Source organism: Lepisma saccharinum, chromosome 16, assembly GCF_977018435.1.
Source record: "Lepisma saccharinum chromosome 16, izLepSacc3.1, whole genome shotgun sequence".
Taxonomy (NCBI): Eukaryota; Metazoa; Arthropoda; class Insecta; order Zygentoma; family Lepismatidae; genus Lepisma; species Lepisma saccharinum.
In genome coordinates, this window is record NC_139244.1 from 60,944,301 (window position 1) to 60,966,768 (window position 22,468).

Genomic DNA, 22,468 nt, shown 5'->3' on the forward strand with positions numbered 1-22,468 from the left:
CAGATCTGAAGAATAAGGGGGTTGGGGAAGCGCAGGAATTTGGAATGTGTCCAGAAATTCAGTGATTTGGAATGCACGATGGTGCAGGATCCAGTTCTTGTCTCGCCAGAGTGATGGTATTTTCTTCTGCACTTTTTCACGTAACCCTCAAGATCACTTTTGTAGTATTCCTTGTTGACTTGTCTGTCCCTGAGGGGCATATTCCTAGTGCACAATACGGATACTATATAAAAAAAAAGTGAGTAATATTGTCTTCACATGCAACTGATTATTTTCGACTGATTGTCGGCCATCTTTAAATTAACTATATCAGTTAAAAACACTTGCCCTACATACACATGTATCCCCAAAAGCTATTTTCAACAGTTCATAGCTCTGTTTTAAAGCAAAATTTCATGCACACACATTGTTCTGTTTTTTTTTCATCCATTGTTCTGCACACAATAATCCACTGACAGCACTACACACATCCTCACTCAACAGGCTGCAGCTCGCAACTAAACAGAGGTATAATTGTGACCTTTTCAGTATCCTTCAAGGACAAAATAAGCTTTCTTTTCCTCTTTCACCGAGATGTGAGTTGGAGGTCAAAGGTTGGTTTGGTAACTCAGTGGGGTAGTATTTGTTTTGGTTGCATAATTATTTGAAACAGGTGTTTATTGAACTATTCTTTCTTTCTCTCAGAGCAAAAGAGGTGCACCACAGCTGATTGTGACACCACAGGCAGGGATCTCTTTCAAAAATGTCCACTTTGAGTATATTGAGGGCTATCCCATATTTTCCGACCTCAGCTTCACTGTACCTGCAGGGAAGAAAATTGCCATTGTGGGTGGTTCTGGATCTGGGTAAGTTTCCCAAAATTCACGATTTTTGGCGATGATATGTTTTGAGATTTTCATGGTCAAGTGACAGTATTTTATTTTTATCTGAAGGCAGGCATTTTATATACCATTAGAAAGCTTATTCCATTACCTGCACAATAAACTTTATTTCAGCTGCTTAGGCTAAATAGGAGCAGAATTACAGCCCATTTAGCATAGCTAAACGAGCTCAGAAAGGGCAATTTCTGTGAACTTTGACCTTGAATAATTTTACAATTATAAGGCAAACTAGACACAACATTTTTAGTTACTAAGTTTTAATTTTAAGAACTAATCTAAGTTACAGATTAGTTAATTTAATTATGACAGACAATTGAAAAAAGTGGGAATATAATCAAAATGTCCATCAGCTGTTCATTGATTTCAAAAAAGCATATGATTCGATCAAGAGAGATAAATTATATAATATATTAGTGGAATTTGGAATATCTAAGAAGCTTGTTAATATGATAAAAGTATGCACCAGTGAAACAGAAAGTAAAACTCGTGTGTGGTATTAATGTGTTTGACAAATTTACAATTCATGATGAGTTAAAACAAAGGAGATGCATGATCTCCATTGCTCTTTAACCTTTTGAGTCCTTTTGAGTCCCAAGGCCTTTTTCACATGTAACCCCCTTGGTGCCCGAGCCGATTTTGAGCAAAATGCAGAGTTTCAATTAAATGAGTGTAGATCGGAGACTAATTGCCCTAGAGAGATGAGTGATATACCGTTGTACGCGGAATGAACCAGAGATTCAGACGATATATAATTTATGCACATTCGGCGTACATATGGAGGGGGAAAGGGGGGAAATCCCCTGAAAATACTTTTTTTAAAAAATGGGGTTTGGCCCTCCCCCCTGCCCCCCGAAAAAAAGGATATGAAAAGTTCAAAATGCACATAGAAATTATCACTGGCATGTAATAAACAGAAAAATATTTGCATCATTGTCGTATGACCAATGTAACTTGAGTTGTACCCCCAAAAGAATGGTGGGCACGCCACTGATTCAAGCTTCAAAATGCAGCGGTACCTTGAAATGACTATAGCTCAGAAACTAAATACTTGGGACCGTGAGGCTTACATTTGGGTATCTAGATCGAGATATTTGGGACTCAAAAGGTTAATTTTGCCTTAGAATATGCTGTTAGGAAGGTAAAAGAAACTAAAGAAGGACTAAAATTAAATGGTATGACTCAGTTGTTAGCATATGGAGATGATGTAGACTTATTAGGGGATGATATAAATACAATTAATAATAATGCTAAAATATTTTTCAAAACTGCTAAAGAGAAAGGTTTGGAAGTTAACAAAGAGAAAACTAAATATATGCTTACAGGCCGAAACCAAGTGTTGGTTTCATAGTTTCATAGATATTAAACGAGAAGACAAAAGTTTATGAAGAGAGAAGTAACATGCATTTCCTGAATTAAGCCTACTTTTTATTTCCTCTTTAATATAATTTTCATTTGTTAATATTACTCCTAAGTATTTGAATTTGGAAACTGGTTCAAATGAATTGTTATCAATAATTAGATTTTGATTATTACCTACTCAAATACTTAGGAGTAATATTAAGTAATGAAAATTATATTAAAGAGGAAATAAAAAGTAGGCTTAATTCGGGAAATGCATGTTACTTCTCTCTTCATAAACTTTTGTCTTCTCGTTTAATATCTATGAAATTAAAGTTAAAATATACAAAACAGTAATTTTGCCTGTAGTATTATACGGATGTGAAACTTGGTCCCTTACATTGAAAAGGAACATAAATTGAGAGTATTTGAAAATAAGATCCTTAGGAAAATCTTTGGACCTAAAAGGGATGAGGAGACAGGTGAGTGGAGAAGGTTACATAATTTAGAACTACATAATTTGTATTCATGTCCAGATATTATTAGAATATTTAAATCAAGGGACTTAGGTGGGCAGGCCATGTGGCACGAATGGGAGAAGAAAGAAGAGTTTACAGGATTCTTGTTGGGAAACCTGATGGTAAGAGACCCGTAGGAAGGCCAAGACGAAGATGGAGGGACAACGTTGAGATGGACCTAAAGGAAATCTGTAGGGATGGAAAAGAGTATATAGATCTTGCTCAAGATAGGAACAGATGGAAGGCCTGTATTGCTGCAGCCATGAACCTTCGGGTTTAAGAAGGCTAGAGAGTTAGTTAGTTAATCTAAGTTACAGTTACTAATCTCTGTTGTTAGATTTTGCATAATGACGGATAAAAGATAAAGTGACCGAGCTCATTAAGTCGTCAACTTTCAATGTCACCATCAAAGTTCACAGGTTCCAGTTCCAGTCTGGACATGGATGTTCTTCATCAGTTTCATCTGGTTATTACTTATCCTCATTGTTGCTAAGAAGTGGCAGAAAAGTGATGCTAAATTACAAAAGTATAAGTACGTTTCATACAAAATATTGATGTATGTTATTGGGTTGTACAGTATATACAGTGGAATTTGGATTTTACATTTAAAAATGTCCTTCCCGTAGGTCTGCCTTGCCCTGATGAGGGTATCATCTCGTTCAACTATGTTCTTGTTTTGTTTTAATTAGTACCTCCTTCAAAGATATCCAAATGTCAGCATCTTTTCTACATTGTACACCTGGAAAATATGTGTTCGTAGATAAATGAGAATGGTACGTGGATCCACAGCCAGTATTAGGGATGAGCCGATACGAGGTTTTGGCTGATACTGATAAAGTTCCGATATAAAATTTACAGATACCGATAATCAATATTCTACCAATAATCTGTAATTTTACCAATAATCTGATACACCGATATGCCCATATCAGCTGACACTGATAGAGTACAAATTAATCTGTCTCATCCTAGTCGGTATATAATACTCTGTCAGGGAATTGTTTGTTGTTCATGCAAGTGCTGAATACCATTCACAGATGTGTCATCGCTGGAGTATTGTCTTTAGTTCTTCGATGTGTTTTAATTTGTTCTTCCCAAGGGTTCATGTCTATAATATTTGTCCTTTCAAGCACTTTCATTTTTGCTAAGGATCTTTTGTCCTGATGTCAAAAGAACAGTGCAGTTGCTTGCGTTTACTTCCCCTTTTTAATTTTTAATTGCCAGTTAGTACGTTTATACACTTTACTTCCTCCTGCATGAAATAGAAAAACATTGTGTTACAAATTTTTTATTGATTTTTTCTTGTATGTACTTCTTCCTTGCATTGTAAAATTATTCCTCCTGTAGTTTACAGTTGTTACAAGCATTGCTGTGTGTTTAAAGGCTTGTAACAAATGTAAACTACAACATGAATAATTTGCACTAAATTTTGTTTCCAAACATTACATTTACATTACACATTCTCCCCTGAAAAAAATGATTGATTGACTTAGGTTATTTTATGTTGCTTTTGTGCCACTTTTGGCTAATTGCAACTGAAAAAATGTTTGAAATCTAACAGTGCATGCTAATAGTCTGATTAATTGAAATCCTTGAAATGATCCAAACTATGTACTTAAATAGAAATTTTCAGCCTGATTTTTTGCTATTGTTGGATAGGCCAGGCTTGGTAGCTCATTGGTAGAGCAATGGCACGGTATGCCAGAGACCTGGGTTCGAGTCCTGGTCGAGCCTGCATTTTTCGCTGAAAAGTTCTACGTAGTACATCTCCTGTGTGTGCTTAATCTTCAATATGTACTTATTTTTTTTCTTTCTTCAGGAAATCTACCATAGTTCGTTTGCTGTACAGATTTTTTGAGCCAAAGTCCGGTAATATCTACATTGGAGATCAAAACATTAAGGATGTGGACTTAATGAGCCTCCGGGAAGCTATAGCTGTTGTTCCTCAGGTAAATTCATACCAAGTGAATGTTCCTTTTCATTTTGGACATGCACCTGATCATGAAGCATCGGCAAGTGGTAGTTACTTCAATGTTGAATATTGTTAGATTGAAACAAAATCTGCATTCAAATGTATTTTGTGAATTATTAAGGAAGTCCCACTAAGAATATAAACTACTTTCCTCATTATATGCTGTCATGACATCTGTCCCTACTGAAAATTCTGTCTACTGTTTTCAGTAGATCAATGGGTGTTCGGGCATCACCATGAACCTGTGAGCTATGGGGCATTCCAAAGTCAGGGGTGTAGGGGGTGAGCTTTTGAGAAGGCACCCAAAAGTCAGCCTCACTTCCACGTAGTACACCCGGTAATTGCAGTCTTGCAGGCCAACGAGGTCTTGAAGTCTGGACCTACGGCCAGTATAATCATCTGTAGGGTTGTGCATTCTTCTGTGTTTTGTCCCAACAAGAATGCCTGATTAATTAACGTGAAAAAGTTATTTTCATGAAATGGCATATATTTGTACATCATTACAAAGGCTACATGTTGCCAGTTAAGTATGAAAAACAATATCTATTGGTCTGATGACTCTTACACAGACTTGCTCCTCAATTTGGCCGATGACATGTTGAATTTCCTTCTTGAATTCTGGTAGGGTTCGAGGATTGTTTTCATGAACCTGTGATTTGACATGCCCCCAAAGGAAGAAGTTGCAGGGTGTCAGGTCACGTGACCTTGCTGGCCAGTTCTGGTCGTTGTTTCGGGAAAGGACTCGGCCTGGAAATTTGTCATGCAGCAAGGCAATCATCTTGTGGGAGGTGTTGCAGGTAGTGCCATTCTGCTGGTACAACAAGTGTTCAATATCCACACCATTCAAGTAAGATCACAACCATTATGTAATGATATTGCAGTAATGTTCTTCATTCGCTGTCATGGCATTTCCATCTTCAAACAACAACAACACAATGGTGCAATTCAACTCTGGCATTCTTGTTGTGACACCTTTCATGTGCTGATCGCTACTTTCCAGCTTCAGCTTTTGAGCGTGGATAAGGAGATTATAATACTCAGAGAAGTGCTGATTTTAGGTACGGTAAGTGGCTGAGCCCTGTATAATGTGATTGATGCAAATAAGCCAAGTGTCAGCACACCCAAAAATTTTATTTCAATCAATTCAAGCATTCCAATGTCAACAAAGACCATGCACACTGCTATGAAGTTGCACATGTCATCAGTGCATGTCACGGTTATGTGGTGTGAAAAGGCAGTGCTGCAAGCTAAGTTCATTCATGCACCACACAGATAATAATGGCACTGGACTCAGAGTCAGGGACATCCCAGTTGTCACACACAACACCATTTTTATCTAACACATCCAGAATTATAGAGGCATATGTTGTGCAATGTATATCCAGGTGCCTTACATGCTTAACAGAGCATATGTTTGCACTGTGGTACACAACTGGTTGCATATAAACGAATGCAACTTGAAAAGGAAGATCATGCCATGCAGGTTAACATCACATGTGAGACGGACACAGAGCCACATGGATACATAGAGAGTTACGTAGAGTCAGATGGATACAGAAAGAGTGAGCGCCGTACGTAGGGACCTCTGCGTGATAAACTGCAGGGGCAGGTTAGTGCTATGATAAATAGTGCGCTCATAGCTTGTCTCACATGTACAGCACTTATTGAGAGGACTGTGTAGAGACTCTTACGTGATAAACTGCGAGAGCGAGTTAGCGCTATGGTAAATAGTGCGCCGAGCCAAGTCTGGTGAAGTGCATTTCTCTGTGATGGGGCAAAGGGCAACCAGGAGCAGTTGTTAATTGATTTGTAACAGAAAAATGTATATACGAAGAAGGGGAGCGGTGTAAATACATAGCAGAGATCTCCGTGAGATGCTTTCTCATCGTAACATGGTCGAGCAGGCCCATGCTCTGTATCAAAGTATTCAAGCAACAGTCACTGCTGTACACAATGCAGGCAACCTCGAGGCATGCAGCTCAGTACACAATTACATCATAGCTCACAGGGATTTGGCATTTGTATGATGTCTCCAATTAGTAAATTTTCTCTATTTTGGGGGTGGGGAGGGAATAACAAAATTTTCCTTCCACAAAAGCATTATTCTTTGAGAGAGAGGGAAAACAGAACCCAACTGTGTGTGATAAATAGTTTTCTTCTTCCTTTTTTATTTTTGACAGTGCTCATTTGAAAAACTCTTCTGTGGAAAACTAATCATGAGATGCTTATGGTTAGAAGAGCCTAGCGTTCACAAAACTTCACTCAAATATTATGAGCAATTAATGCTGCAATATTTGTGTAAATGGTCTGCATCATACATCCACCAGGAATTTATACAAAATTTACAGCCTGGAGGGAGGAGCTGGATATTTGGAGTGTGTAATGGTATACTTAGCATCAAAATTAGGAAAAATCAAATATTTGTAATATGGATGGGCCGATAAGAAATTTTGGCTAATACTGATAAAGTACTAATATTAAATTTACTCATACTGATAACCGATATTCTACCGATCGCATATAAAATTTCAAATGGTCCTTGAAGAACCTGAATGGTTCATTAACCTCCTTAGTAAATGTTGTGTGAAGGTGACTGCAGTGCAAAAGAAGTTGCATATTTAGACATTTACTTTTTTAGAAAGTTAGGCATGGACATTATCCATAACAATTATAACAAAATGGAAGAATTTTGCACTAAATTATAAGATATTTATAGATATATTGGATCGGTAAAATAATCAGTAATTTTACTGATACACCAATAGGCCTACATCGGCTGATACCAATAGAGTACTGATTAATCTGTCCCATCCGTACGTTGTGATAAATTTCAGGAGGGCGTCAGCACAATTTTGAGGATGTATGTGTAGATAACTCACTGACCTCCACAATTCTTCCATCGTCTTATGTGTTCTTATTAATAGAGAAGCAAAATTATTCTACATTTAAATATCTAAATGAACAGTAATTAGACGTATGCGAGTTACTAATTTTTTTTCGCGGAACTTACTTGTAGAGGTTATATTAAGCAGGGATGCAGGTTTGACAGCCAAACCATCATCATCCAACCAGCAACAACAAAATGAAATGGATTGCCTTCCCTTACCACCATACCAAGAGATAGTTTGACAGGAAACTAGAACACACGGTGACCAAAATAGCCAGTGCCCTAAACAAACACAAACAATATTTCCTCTCACTCCTTGACAACCCAGGAGTATATGACACCCAGTGTGAGTGCAATTCGCATTACATTGACAGATCAATCAGAACCATCAATGAGCGTATACAACAGCACTAATGTGATGCCAAAAAGAAAAAGAAAACAACTACCAGACTAGCAAAGCACCTCAAGTTCAATAAACATAAATAAAAAAGTTTCAGTCAGGCATACATCGCACACACTGATTGACACCAAAATCAAAGAGAGACACACAATTATGCACTTTCCACATGATATGAACATCAATAGTGGTCAGGTACATTACATGTGGCTCCCGCTATTGCAACTTAAACCCAGCACATGCAGCAAACTGGCTACACTAGTGCTCATAGTGACACGCAGGGAAACAATAGGAACAAGAAGCCGTCCCAGTGGATGGTGGCAGAGGCCACCAAAATTAATAGAACCTCTTCAAGTACGTTTCATGGAAAAAAATATTAATTCTCTTACGTCTAATTATTATCAACCGTGTCTTTAGTTCCCCAAACATGAATAAATAAAAGGTCGTGTTTCTAAGACAACCTATTAGAGACATCTGGTCACATGTTACCTATAGAGGTAAACTTATCATGGGAAATACTCAATTTTACAAATTATTGGTAAGTAAATAAACTCTAGATTTTATGTTTAAAAGATAATTTGAATTTTTACGTTCAGTTCTTCATTGTTTCATGGCATAAATATGGAAAGAAAAATTAGATTATATGTTTATCTATGTGTGTGTAATTTGTACTTTTTTCAGGATTGTGTTCTTTTCAATGACACCATAATGTACAACCTGAATTATGGAAACTGGAACAGATCAAAGGAAGAAGTGTACGAAGCAGCCAAAATGGCTGAGATTCACAAGACAGTCATGACGTGGCCAGATGGATACGAAACGAAAGTAAGTGCTTGCCACGAAGATAAAAGTACATTTTATCTTTGTACCATGGAAGAGAGGAGTAGCTGAAATTTTTTTTTTACAAATGGACCAATATGAAATATTTACTAATAGTAATAAAATATTCATATAAATTTAATGATAACTGGTGACACACACCTAATGACTTGTAAATGTCTTAAGGTTGCTAACTTCCTGAATCAGACTTCTCAGTTTTCTTTATATAAGACAAGGAGCTACAACAACTTAATTTACACTACTATGCATGCAGGAAAACAGACGTTATTTTCACAAATAACACACTTCAAACTTATTTTCAATATTTACCTTCCTCTATTTGAAAAACCAACACACTTGTACACAGTATTAAGTAGGGCTGAGCGAATACCAGTGGTATTGGTAAGTATCGGTTGATATTTTTGCACTGATACTAGCCGATACTATTGTTTTTGAGTTGGTAGAAGTACAGCCGAAACCAAAATTTGTTTCTTCTCAAGGGTTTGTTCACCTTTTCCAAATTTCCTTTGGTTTTGAAAAAAAAATTAAAATAGTTGTGCCTTTGTTAAATGAACCTGTACTCAAGTTTCCATGAACAGCAAGTATGTGACACAAAGATCCATACGTAGATCAAACTCACACTTAAAGTGAAATTGTCCCCACAGAAGTTCGCTGCTTCTGTTTAGTTCTATTTGAAACCTACCAGGCTTTCTTCGTACAGATACAGTCTCATGTAGCAAGAACCCCAATGAGGTCCCGAAAGCCAACGAGGCACGTGTGGCTAATTCTTCCACTTTCTTTAGTGTTTACAAGCATCTCTCTCTTTAGAGACTTCCCGTAGTTAAAAAGGCCATCGGCCATGAAAGTGGTAGATGTGTCTCAGACATAGTACAAGCATATTAATGCTAATGCCCCTTTTGCTTCCCAACTTTTGGACTTTTGTTTGTCCCGACCGGGATAACTGGGTTTCAGCAGGCATGTTTCGGCACAGGGAACGTGGCAAGGGAATGACTATTTGAACGACAGTTGATGGCAGTTACTTTCTGGAAAGTGTTGTGATGGGTTTGGATTTTATTCAATGTCAAGGAATAGAACTAGGCAATTTTTTTCTCCATAAATCATTTGCCGAAAGTATATATACATAGAAAGTAAAGTTACGTCAGAATATCACTGTACTGAAGTCAATCGTCTGATATAAAAGCAAGATACTGGCACTTACATTTTGTTTACTAATTTCTATTCTCTCTGTTAAAGGACAAAAAAGAGAAAAGATTGATTTCATATTACAGCTTTACTGTTAGTTTTAGACATCGTGTCTAGTGCCGGTAAATCGCCAATTATTCTTGTGTTCACGGATGATTTAATGTTAGTTTGGGAAGAGTGATCTCTTACTTTTAGAGGAGGTTGAAGAGGCATGATCTCATTTTTCAACCAGGGGGAGAGAGGGGTGGGAGGAGGATGACGACATGATTATCTCGCTCTTAGCTTCTCTTAATATTTCTCTCATATTTGAAACATCTGATTGATTGTCACTGATCTAAAAAGAATGTAAAGTTGAGATGCATTGTTGCAACAGAGCATTGTTTGGTGGGTTAATTTATTTGTCGCCCTTCGTCAGAAATGCATCCGTATAAAATGTAATAATTATAATAATTACACACACATATACAGGGTGTCTCAGAAATAGGTGGCATAATTTCAGGAGCATGTTCCTTGCATGTAAACAATGGAAAAAGTTTATATGAACATAGTTCCAGAAATGTTTGGTTTCCAAGTTATAGGCTGTCACAACACGTGCTCACTGTAATTTGTCTATATTCCACAGGTGGTTTCCTGTAACACAACCAGGTATTTGATGAGTGGTACATGCTGAGTGGGCATTGTTGAGACCATGTACACCAATCAGGAACAAGCAGATACATTTCATGTATGGTTTGGTTTGAGTTGTTTTAAGTGCACTTTGTGCACAGTAAGGGGACTGGACCTAAAGTTTAAAGTGGAATCCGAACCACTTTGTGCCTCCATCGGGTATCGAACCTGGGACCGAGGACAATGCTGTAGAGACCCGTCTTGGAAGAGGTTCAACTAACATACGACAACAAACGCACTACATGCATTATGATGCTCCCGCACACTTTAGTTTTGATTCCCGCAGGTACCTGAATCGAAGGTACCCTGGTCTGTGGATTGGTTGAGTTGGACCAATTGCTTGGCCTCCACGCTCACCCGATTTAAACCCCTTGGATTTCTACTTGTGGTGCCATTTGAAATCACTGGTGTATCCTTCTACATTGGCAGATGTGAATACTCTCCGCAATTGCATTGTAGCAGGTTGTGAGACAATACGGAACACACCAGGCATGTGCGGCGTGTATTGAGGCTGGGGTAGCCATTTTAAACATTTCCTCTAGGGTACTGTGAAGGACTAAGTGCCATAGACCAAATGTAGAAGATAGACAAATTCCAGTGCACATGTGTTGTGACAACCTATAACTCAGGAACTAAACATTGCCGGACCTATGTTCATATAAACTTTTTTCATTGTTTACATGTAAGGAATATGCTCCTGAAATTATGCCACCTATTTCTGGGACACCCTGTATAATATAGCCTTTGTTATTATAAATTGGAATTATACAAGTATTGGTATTGGCATCGGTATTGGTGGGAGTATTGGTATCGGCTCAGCCTTAGTATTAAGTTTTACAGGGTTCCTACGCATACTGGAAAACCTGGAATTTTAAAACATTTCTTCCAGGCATGGAAATGTTATGAAATTTCACATTTTTCCAAGCTGTACCTGGAATTTTGGAGATTGTCCTGGAAATTCCTTTGCCCAGTTTTATTTGTATGAATTACAATAAGTATTCATTTAAAACAGGCCAGTGTCATGATAGTGGTTTATTTACTTATGTCACGTTGCTGTGTACTGTAGTCATAGTTTTGTGATAAGTTTTATTTTTGTGATTGAAGTATAATGCCCAGCGCTTTTGTATTATTTTGTATTGCTCAGAGGTAGAAAATATGATGATAATAATAATGGTTAAAAAAAAGGGTTTGCTATCCTAAATATTCCAAGTTTTCTAAGGATATTGTTCTTGTTTATTTGTAATACAAGATGGTATTTTTTATAAACTTATTTATACTTGTGTTTATTTTTTCTACCTTTGTATTTTTTCTGTAATTGTAAAAATTAAATAACCTTCAAAGAAATGAAAGGTGTGGAAAGGAGCAGGTGTAGGGGAGTTGGGAGCCTGTATTAAAAAAATTTAGAACTTTTTTTTTTTAAATAAAAGAAAATATGTAATAATGTGTATTTTGCCATTCTTACTCTCTACACTTGTCCTGGAGCAATTGTAGAAAATCCTTGAAAAGTTCTGGAAATGTCCTGGAAAAAATTGCATGGAATTGTGTAGGAACCCTGGTTTTATCAGCGTTAATATCTTTAGACAATGAAATCATATTTAACATTAAATTACAAATTGTTACATTCATATCCTTGTCTTTCTCAATCAACCATCTCCATTATTACATTTTTAAAGAATCCAACATGAAGATTGGTCGCCAACCACAGGATCTTACAAATGTGTCATAGTAGTTACTGGCAATGTCGTTACACTGGTAACTGATATGCTAATGATCCAATATAAACTTGAAAATGGTCCACAAAGAACTTGAATGGTTGATTTGCATTTTTAATTCAGGCAGCTACAATGGGTTTTGTTTGGAAGAAATGAGAGTGCAGATTCAGAAAACAAAAGTAGTATTTCATGCCATGTATTGTCAATGCATTTAAAACGAGATAAAAGTCACACATGTACATTGTTTAGTTTTCTCAATTTTACAACTGACCTCAATCCTCCTTCAGTTATGAGAGAAATGAATGAGTCGTGGGAGTGTTAAATAGTTAAAATGGATTAAAATATAAAAAAATGTGTTGTTAATGCTGTCAATTTGGAAGACAAAACAAGGTATGTGTTATGATTTTTATCTCTTTTTCAATGTATATTGAGACATTAATTTACAGAATTAATTATACTTTTTATATTTATAAAAAATATAGCCAAATAAGAGAAGTTTGCATTAAGTTACTTTCTATTTGTAAGAAAAACTTCAGGTTGGTAAAATTATAGACAAAGTCAAAAAAAAAAGAAAAGCAATAATTAAGGTTTATGAAATTTTGAATGCAAGGTTCGAAATTTCATGACATAATCTTTTTAAAGATAAAAATTGTAAATTTTAATTTGTCGAATGCCCAAGGAAAAAGATGCCTAATAAAAGCTGTGTTTTCGACAATCAAAAAGATTGGAAAATGGCTCTTGCAATCAAGTAAATATGAAAAATCATTAGAAGTATTTAATGAAATACTAAAATATGCCCCTCAAGATGAAGAGGTATGCAGTATGAGAAAAACATGTTTATATCTTTGCTGATAAGGTGAGACACTGATATGCCTGTGAAATCGTTAGCTATCCCGATGAAGAAACCAGGTGAGTTTTAAGAATTGGGACTGTTGTGACTTTAGTCTAACTTATTGGGACCAAGAACAAATACACAGGTTCCCTCGATGCGGGGTGAGGCAGCCTAACATGATCTTTATCTCAGCCCCCATACCATCATCATTCGTTGCTCAACATAGGATTCTACAGTTTTAACTTCTGAGTTTATTTATTGTTTAGTTTTTCTTTTTCATCCCAAAGTTTAATGACCAATCATTATCGAAGGTACTTAAAAGTCAACCTCTGCTCATATAATACACCTGGGAAATCCATGCTTTAGACTCTGGCATAGGGACTCCCAGGGTCCTCGATGAGATTGTCTGCTGCAATGTTGTATCTCTCCTCATGCTGAGAGCCTCAGCTTTTTTCAATGGCATAGTGGTTTCAGTTCTTGGACGTGTTTTATATGGATTTCACTTTTTTCAATTGGGGCCTGATTTTTATTTGTTTTTCACTATAAATTCAATCTCGATTTACCATTTATAATTTTTATTAAACAATCACATAGAAATAGAGGAAAACAAATAATGTTATATCATGTAAATTAAAAAATTACAGAATTCTATTTTTTGGATCTCGCACACTACCTAGTCATATCATAAATTCTGTTACAAAGTTTAGACAGGGATAGCAACACTGGTTGGCAAGGTAACCCCACAATGTTGGATCAAACAACAACCAGTGTCATTGTGTGTGTTTGGCTGTGGTAGCGGAAAGATGAATTTGACTGCGAGTCGAATGGAGTGAGGTGTATACAAGAATCGTGTGGCAGTAATCGCACTGCACAAAGTTGGCAAATCACCATCGGACATTTTCAACACCCTGAAAAAGCTGAATATCAGCAGAATGTTCGTGCATCGGACCATCAGGAGATGCTGTGACACACCGACAATTGAGGACCGCCCCAGGAAAGGTAGACCTCGCAGCGTGAGGAGCCAGAAGCTCGTGAAAGCAGTGGCGGCGTGGATTCGACGAAATCCTGTCAGGAAAGAAGCAGTGATGGCTCGAGAGTTGAACATTTCGAAAATGTCGATGTTGCGTGCGCTCCGAAGTGACCTAGGACTCCGCACTTATCGGCGAAGTACTGGTCACTTCCTCACTACACAGCTTAAGGTCCAGAGGGAGCAGAAAACAAAAATAGTCCTTCAGCGTTACGCAAATGGTGGCCACAGGAGGATCCTTTTCATGGACGAAAAGATCTTCACAATTGAAGAGTCTTACAATCGTCAAAACGACCGTGATTATGCCTCGACATCCCAGGAAGCTCGTGAAAACGTGCCACGGATCCTCAGAGGCCATCATTCCACCTCAGTGATGGTTTGGTGGGGGATTTCGTACGATGGCACAACTGACCTCCACTTCTGTGAACATGGTGTGAAAACATCTGCGAAAGTGTACCAAGCAACAGTGTTGGAGCCACTTGTGAAATCGTTGACCCGCACCATGTTCAACAAAGAGCCATGGAGCTTCCAACAGGACTCAGCACCGGCCCACAAGGCGAAGACCACACATGAGGAATGTGCTTGATTTCATTGTTCCGGCTGATTGGCCCTCCAGCAGCCCCGACCTCAGTCCATTGGACTACAGATTGTAGTCCGTTTTGGAGGGCATGACCGTGCGTGCAGCGATCGATGACTGGCCTCAGAGACTTCGGGTCTGTGTGAAGGCCAGAGGTGGCCATTTTGAACAGTGATTGGTGCTCTGTGTTGGCAAGACCTATAACTTTGTAACATCCAAATATTAATACATTAGCTTGCTCACTGTGCCTGTAGTTCATTATTAACTTTGGAACAGAATTTATGATATGACTAGGTAGTCCTTTTTGTAAACCTAATTGTGGTATTTCTTTAGTTATATGATCATTTTATTTTAAAGTTAAGTGTACAAATGTGCAGAAAAAAATTTTTGGTTGGAAAAATTAATCACTAAGTTGAGATTATTTTATTGTTTTAGAAGATTATATACAGTTTATAAGAAGTATTTTACTACCATGTTTTTTTTTTCATGTGCTTGCAGGTTGGAGAAAGGGGTCTTAAATTGTCGGGAGGTGAAAAGCAGCGTATTGCAATAGCCAGAGCTGTTTTGAAGGGATCGCCATTTTTGATATTTGATGAAGCCACTTCTTCATTGGATTCAATTACAGAGAAGGTATGCATTGTGTAATTACTTCTCAATTCCAAGATTAGTGAAATCTTTTTTTAACCTTTAGACACTCACCACATGTATACCCGTTGAGGACAGATGGTCGATATTTTGACAAGCAGCACACAGCAGCAATTGATGTGCCATTTTTTGAAAACTACATATTTCAGATCTGTCCTTTTTTATCTTTAGTATACATATGAAGGTATGACATACTCAAATTACAAAACAATATATATATTAACAAGCGAAGTTTGAAAAAAATCCTTATTTTTCCTTCGTTTGCCTTTGTTACCGCTGTATTATTATGGGTTAGATTTATAAAAGTGGCTGTAACTGCTAAACTACTGCATATTTTTGAAAGAAAATAATATCCACAAACAAGAATGAGTAAAAAACAACATTTTAAACAACGTCTGACAATTAAGGATTCATGGGGGATCGGGGGGGGGGGGGTGAAAGGCCTATTAAAATTTGCCCCAACCACGTGTTAGCACACAGCAGCAATTAATGTGCCCTTTCTTGAAAACTATACACTATATTTCAGTTCTGTCTTCTTTGTTCATTAGTTTATGTCTAAAGGTATTATACTCAAATTACAAAATAATACATCAATTCTTACTATTCTTAACAAGCTCCATTTGAAGGAGCCCTTTGTTTCCCTTTTGTTACTATGGGATAAAAGGTAACTTCTCAACCACTGCATATTTTTTTAACAATTTAAATTCTAAATGTAAAAATGAATAAAAAGCAACATTTTAAGTAACATCAGACAAAAGTTGTGGCACTTGCATTACATATCCTCATAGAGTGGTCTTTTGTCATGATTCCCTCCAGGTTTGGTCCATCCAGGGTCCATAGGGCCAATGTTAGAAGCGAAATTCCGGATGTTGTCCCGAAGCTGGCAACACTGCTGCTTTATAGAATGTTATTTCTTTTTTTTAGCCAAGAAGCATAAGTCTGATTTCAATGAAACTTTGCACAGTTGTATAAATGTACCACCATTACATGCTAATTTTTTTTTCCATTCATTTTGGCCTATTCTTCTTCTTTCTTTAACAGTAATTATTGGGAGGCATAATGTACAAATTTTACCTCTGCTAAAAACCCTACCTTTAAGAAAGAAAGCCAAACCAATTTCATCTGTCTATGACAATTAGTTCCCGAGTTACGATTTTTTTTTTTTTTGTACATAGCGACAAGTTTAAAAACACATGTTTGAAAAGGTCCTGGCTTCATCGAGAAAACAGGCATGCGAGGATGTCCGGCATCTAAAGGTTAATGTGCAATGTCAATTGGATATTTTCCATTGTTTATTTTACCCTTTACAAACAGGTGAACTTTTTGCCCATTTTACCAATGGTGGAGTTGAAAGCCCAAATCAAGAGAACAGGTGCTGTCTCAAAACATAGTGTTAGAATAGGTAAATATTAGGATGTTAGGCTGATCTGATACTGATATTAATGACTGCAGCCCCCCAAACTAATTGTATTTTGTTGCCATTAGTGCAAAAATTAAATATTTATACTTCCACTATCTTACTGCATCGTGTTGTGCTGTGTGGAGCTTTCAAATTGGTATATGAAGCCGCTTCCCCCTCGGGGACTGCCAGTACATTTCCATGTTAACTCTAACGTAAGTACTGCTTCCACTTCCTTCCCTGCTAGGCCCTTGAAATGCTAAAAAGCAGGCTGCATTTAACGCAGTCCAACGTACGGTGGTGCTGCCAAGTGATAGAAATCGAAACCTCTCACACTGACGGTGGACACCGTGCATAAACATGCAATTACCGAGAGAAACAGTGGCCTGCCATGTAACGCGTTCGTTTCGCTTGTCAGTAAGTGCGTGATTGTTTAAGTTTTCAAGTGTATCTATTCCAAGAGTTATTTGTTTTCTGGCAGTAAGTTATATAATCTGGTGTTCTGAATGGTAAATCGTACAAGTAAAAATGAATAATTCAATGAAAGACCACTGCATGGAGTTCATCTTCAAATAGTTAAGTTTTTTTTATTTTTTAAAATTTTTTATTATGAATGCAGCCCTACTAACAATAAGTAGCATGAGCCGCCACTGATCATTAGTATCAAAAATAATTGTTCCACTAAATCCAGTTCAACATTGAATTCCTTTTGCCTCTTGAAATTGAAAACTTTCTTGATTTTTTGCCAGTACAGGGTGGTTACTCACTGGGAATTCCTTGAATTCCAGGAATTATGTGTGAATTATTGGCTCCTGGAATTATGCGTGAATTCTACGTGAATTTTTCTCCGTATGTGTGAAATATTAGAACTTTATTATTCCAAATCCCATTGAATTTGCCCTGAGGGAAGTTCTTCACAGTTTAGCTTTTATTTTTATCGAGGAAGGAAAAGAAAGCTGCTGGGAAATTAACACATAATTCTTTCAATCCATTTACTTTGTTAGTGTCCTTTGCAGAACTATCTTAACAGTCGAGAGATTATTGCAAGATATCTAGAAGTTGATTAGGTAAATTTGAGTTTGAAATTCTTATATAATTAACAATTAGTACATTCCGAAACACTTGTGACGTAAGTATGTGAAATGGCAAATGGAAACTCTTCACATTAAATATTTTAAATGCATATACCGTTTAATTGAATCGCATTAGAATTTTTTGGATATATTGGAATCACACAGACACTGTATATTGTTAATATAGTACATAGCATGCTTCAAAATGGTTTGAACGATAAGAAACTGTTCCAGGATCGATAAAACTTTATCAACAATTAAAGTTCTATGTAAATACTTTCAACCATATCCTCGAGTTTTGTTTGCAATGGTCGTAGTAGTTCCAAATTTCTCCACTAGGTGCCAGGGTGATAAGTTCCAAGATGGCTGCGTGTTGTGCAGAGAAAACTTTTTGCATCCTACAGTTTCACGTTTGTCGGTGTGTTGTTAGTGTTCATCGTGAGCTTCATTCGAAATTTCGTAAAGAACCACCATCCAAGAACTCCATACGTAAGTGGTATGATAAATTCAAGACAACGGGATGCACTTGCAAAGGAAAATCGTTCGGTAGACCGTCCACGTCTGAGGCAGATGTCGAGAGAGTTCGAGCTAGTTTTCAACGCAGCCCCCAAAAGTCTACAAGGAAAGTGAGTCAATAGCTAACAATGCCTCGAGCAACTGTTTGGCGCATAGTGCGTAGGCGTTTAAAGATGTATCCCTATCGAGAGTAGTTGTTACAACATTTAACACCTAATGATCACACGTCCCACAAAAAAAATTTTTGAGTCCTTTCTAGAGTTATGCAGTGGTGATGATGATTTTATTGACAAACTTTGTTTCAGTGATGAGGCTACGTTCCATGTGACAGGAAGAGTGAACAAGCAAAATATTTGCATCTGGGGGACTGCTAATTCTCGTCAAATCGTTGAAGTTGTACGTGATTCACTGAAATCTAATGTGTTTTGCGCCATTTCATCTATCACGGTCTGTACTTCTTTCACGAAGAAACTGTGGACAAACATTCCTACACATGCTTACTACAAATTACCTTAATAACAGACTGCCAGACATCTGGATTGGGCGATCTACTAAAAATGATCAATAGTTACTATGTTGGCCACCAAGATCCCCGGATTTAACCCGCTGTGGTTTTTTTCTGTGGAGACATCTAAAAGACATTGTGTACAAACCTCCTCTACCCGCAGATGTCAATGAACTGAAAGAGCGCATTACTGCTGCAGTTCAAACTGTTGATGCAGACATGTTGAAACGGATCTGGGCGGAATTGGATTACCGAATCGATGTATGAAGGGTAACAAAGGGGCTCACATAGAACATTTGTGAGATACTGTGTTCAAAAAATTATCAAATAAAACTTGGACAGTTTTTGGAATTACATGTAAAATTTAAAGCAATTTGGACGAAAAATAAAAAAAATATATCAGGAATTGAAATCGTTCACATTGGATGTGGTGAGAGGTGATAATACATAAGGTTGAAATGGAGAAAACATCTGCTTGTGCCCTTGAATTTTTGGAAAGTTCAGCTTGAAAATCGGAGATTATACTTGAATTTTATCATGATCCTAGAGTGGCCACCCTGCAGTACCAATAAAGTACTGATGCATAACATACTGATATTGATGACTGATATTGTACTGATGAGATGTAAAATGACACATGTTCCTTGAACATAAATTGTTCATTAATCTCCATAAATAATACATGTAACAGGTGTGAAATGGGTTTTGTCTTATGAATAGGAACTGCATTTAAATATATACTTTATTACACAAGGGTATATGTGCTATCCATCAGATCCCTTTGTGTGATTCTTAACCATTCCACAAGTGTAGCATTGGGTATACTCCCGTTTAGCTCAATATTTGATGTGTATGTCCTGGATTTGATTACCAGTGCAAGCCTAAAACGTTTAGTGTTATCCTGCAACTGAGGATAATTGAAGATCTAGTTTGAAAGAAGTAGTTGGCTCGTGTCTAGGAAGCCAAATAACAACTGTGATGGGATTGAATGCATTGACCAAACCCAATGAAAAGCCACTTGGCCGGCTTTGGCCCTCAAAGGGCTCACTGTAAGGAATTTAGTTTAGTTTTTATTAAGCTGTATTAATAACATGTTCGTTACCAAACTTCACACAGTTGCAGTTGAGTAACAATCTTGAACCAACAGTGGTGAGTTTGTTAACCCTTCATTGGCTGGCCACACTGTCTCTGTGAGATACATGTGACTAAAATTGTTTATTTTCTTGGAAACTAATAGGCATGTGGTTCTAAGCTTCTCAATTGCTTCTTCCCTCTTTGCCTGAATACAGATGACCATGGGTTCCGCCTGGTACCCCTTCATGCCTGCACTTAGTAAGCTATTTTCATCTGCCAGATACAGAGCGACCAATTTCATTTAGGTTAATGGGAGTACAGTCTGCTTGTAAATTTTACTGTTAGTATCTGGAAGAATGCTGAATTCATTCATTCATTGCTCTGCAGGCATGTAGTCGGGGGGAAGGCTAAGGCGGCTGAAGCCCCCCCCCCCTCCGAAATCCTACAAATATCTAATTTAAATAGTGTATAGTGGTAATTGATTTTACTTCCTTAGCAGGAATAAACATTAGATCGAAAAAGGTTGAGTGTATAATAGAAGAGCCAAGTTATATTTTTATATTTTACTATTTAATCCATAGAATAACTGGATCAAAATATGTAATTTTCTTTGTGATAGGTCACACAATATAAACTTTGTGAGTAAAATTTGGCCATAACTCTTAAAGCCTTTTTTAAACGGAATGTGCAAAAGTTAATAACAAAATACAATAACTATGAATTTTGGTACACTAACTGTACTGGCCTATGGTGGATCAAGTAGCAATGTGTCTGCATTTATATAATAATAATAATAACAATAAATTTGGATTTAAAGTGGTTTATTTTTCATAACTTATAATAGTTATTATTGTAAAATGACAAATATAACCAAGGTAATTATTATTATTTTCATAATTATTTCTAGTTATCAAGTTTTATCAATGACCAGCCCCCCCCCCCCCCCAAATATTTCTGACAACGCCTGTGCTCATAAAGCCCCCTCTGAAATAAAATCCTGGCTACGGGCGTGTGTGTGTTGGTGATTGTGATAAAGGGAAAGTAATTGAGAGGAATGTGATGACACTTGTGATGAACAGTAGAGTGACACATATAAATAAATTGGTACCAGTTTCATAGATCGGAGACACATTAAAATCGGATATTTTGTGTTTCGCATGGTTCGTACTTATCAATTATGTATTGCGGAATATACTTGGTGTGTACTGAAAGTCGTGATCAACTTTCTATTTCAGACGTAAATGTTCACGTAGAGTGATGCGCTGTATAAGACAGTTAGAACCATCTATTGTGACAACATACACTTGAAAGTGGGGTGATCGGCGCAGTACGTATGCGCATTAGCGAGTAGCGAGTAATGGCTCCGTTTGACACGTCGTTTCGCCAGCGTGCAGTAATTGAATTTCTGTTGAAGGAAGGTGCATCGGCATCAGATATCCACCGCCGATTGCAGGAAGTGTATGGTGATCAGTGTATGGCTGCCAGTAGCATCCGGCGATGGATAAAACATTTTAGTGGTGGAAACGCAGACATCAGTAATCTCCCTCGCACAGGCCGCCCGAGAACTGCCTCGAACAACAAGAACGTGGCTCGCGTCCAGGAAATCATCCAGGGGAACAGGCGTGTTTCGGTTAGGGAACTTTCACACATTGTTGGAGTAGGGCACAGGAGATGATTGGTGTACTGGGTTACCGGAAAGTGTGTTGCAGATGGGTGCCAAGGGATTTGAATGCGGCACAAAAACGAAACAGAAAAGATGTTTGCACGGAACTTTTGGCGCGGTACCGAGCAGAGGATGGAGGCGAGGGTTTCTTGAAGTGTTTGGTTACTGGAGACGAAACCATTTTCCACCTCTACGAGCCTGAGAGTAAACGTCAAAGCCTGGAGTGGCGACATCAAACATCATCAAGAAAGAAGAAACTGAGGACAATGTCATCAGCTGGCAAAGTAATGGGAACTGTCTTCTGGGATTCGGAGGGTGTTCTTCTCGTGGACTTTCTCACTCCAGGGGAAACAATCAATGCTGCTCACTATGTGCTCACTTTGAGAAAACTTCGTGCTATTCGTGAAAAACGTCCTGACAGGGATAGTGTTATCCTCCAACACGACAATGCCAAGCCGCACACAGCACAGCTAAGGAGGGATGAAGTTGCCAGATTTGGATGGGAACTCCTTCGACATCCTCCCTACAGTCCAGATCTGTCTCCTTCTGGCTTTCACTTGTTTTCTTTTCTGAAAGAACACATGCGGGAAAACAGATATGACACCAACAAGAAAGTGGAACTTGCCGTTAGGAGAATACTCAGACGTGCCCGAACGGAGTTCTACAACAGAGGAATTTTCAAACTTCCAGAACGTTGGCAAAAATGTGTCGATTTAGATGGTGATTATGTTGAAGACTAATAAAGGTATGTAGTTTAACAGGCA

The 22,468-nt window shown here is 37.6% G+C and overlaps 1 protein-coding gene across 1 annotated transcript in view; it reads left to right on the forward strand.

Annotated features, from left to right (window-relative positions):
* Positions 1–22,468, forward strand: part of LOC146000502 (iron-sulfur clusters transporter ABCB7, mitochondrial-like) — a 65,142-nt gene that overhangs the window by 39,484 nt on the left and 3,190 nt on the right. The window contains exons 9-12 of the mRNA XM_083138233.1: positions 685–845; positions 4,557–4,686; positions 8,675–8,818; positions 15,328–15,459. Coding sequence (XP_082994359.1) covers positions 685–845; positions 4,557–4,686; positions 8,675–8,818; positions 15,328–15,459 — 567 coding nt within the window. The remainder of the gene's footprint in view (positions 1–684; positions 846–4,556; positions 4,687–8,674; positions 8,819–15,327; positions 15,460–22,468) is intronic.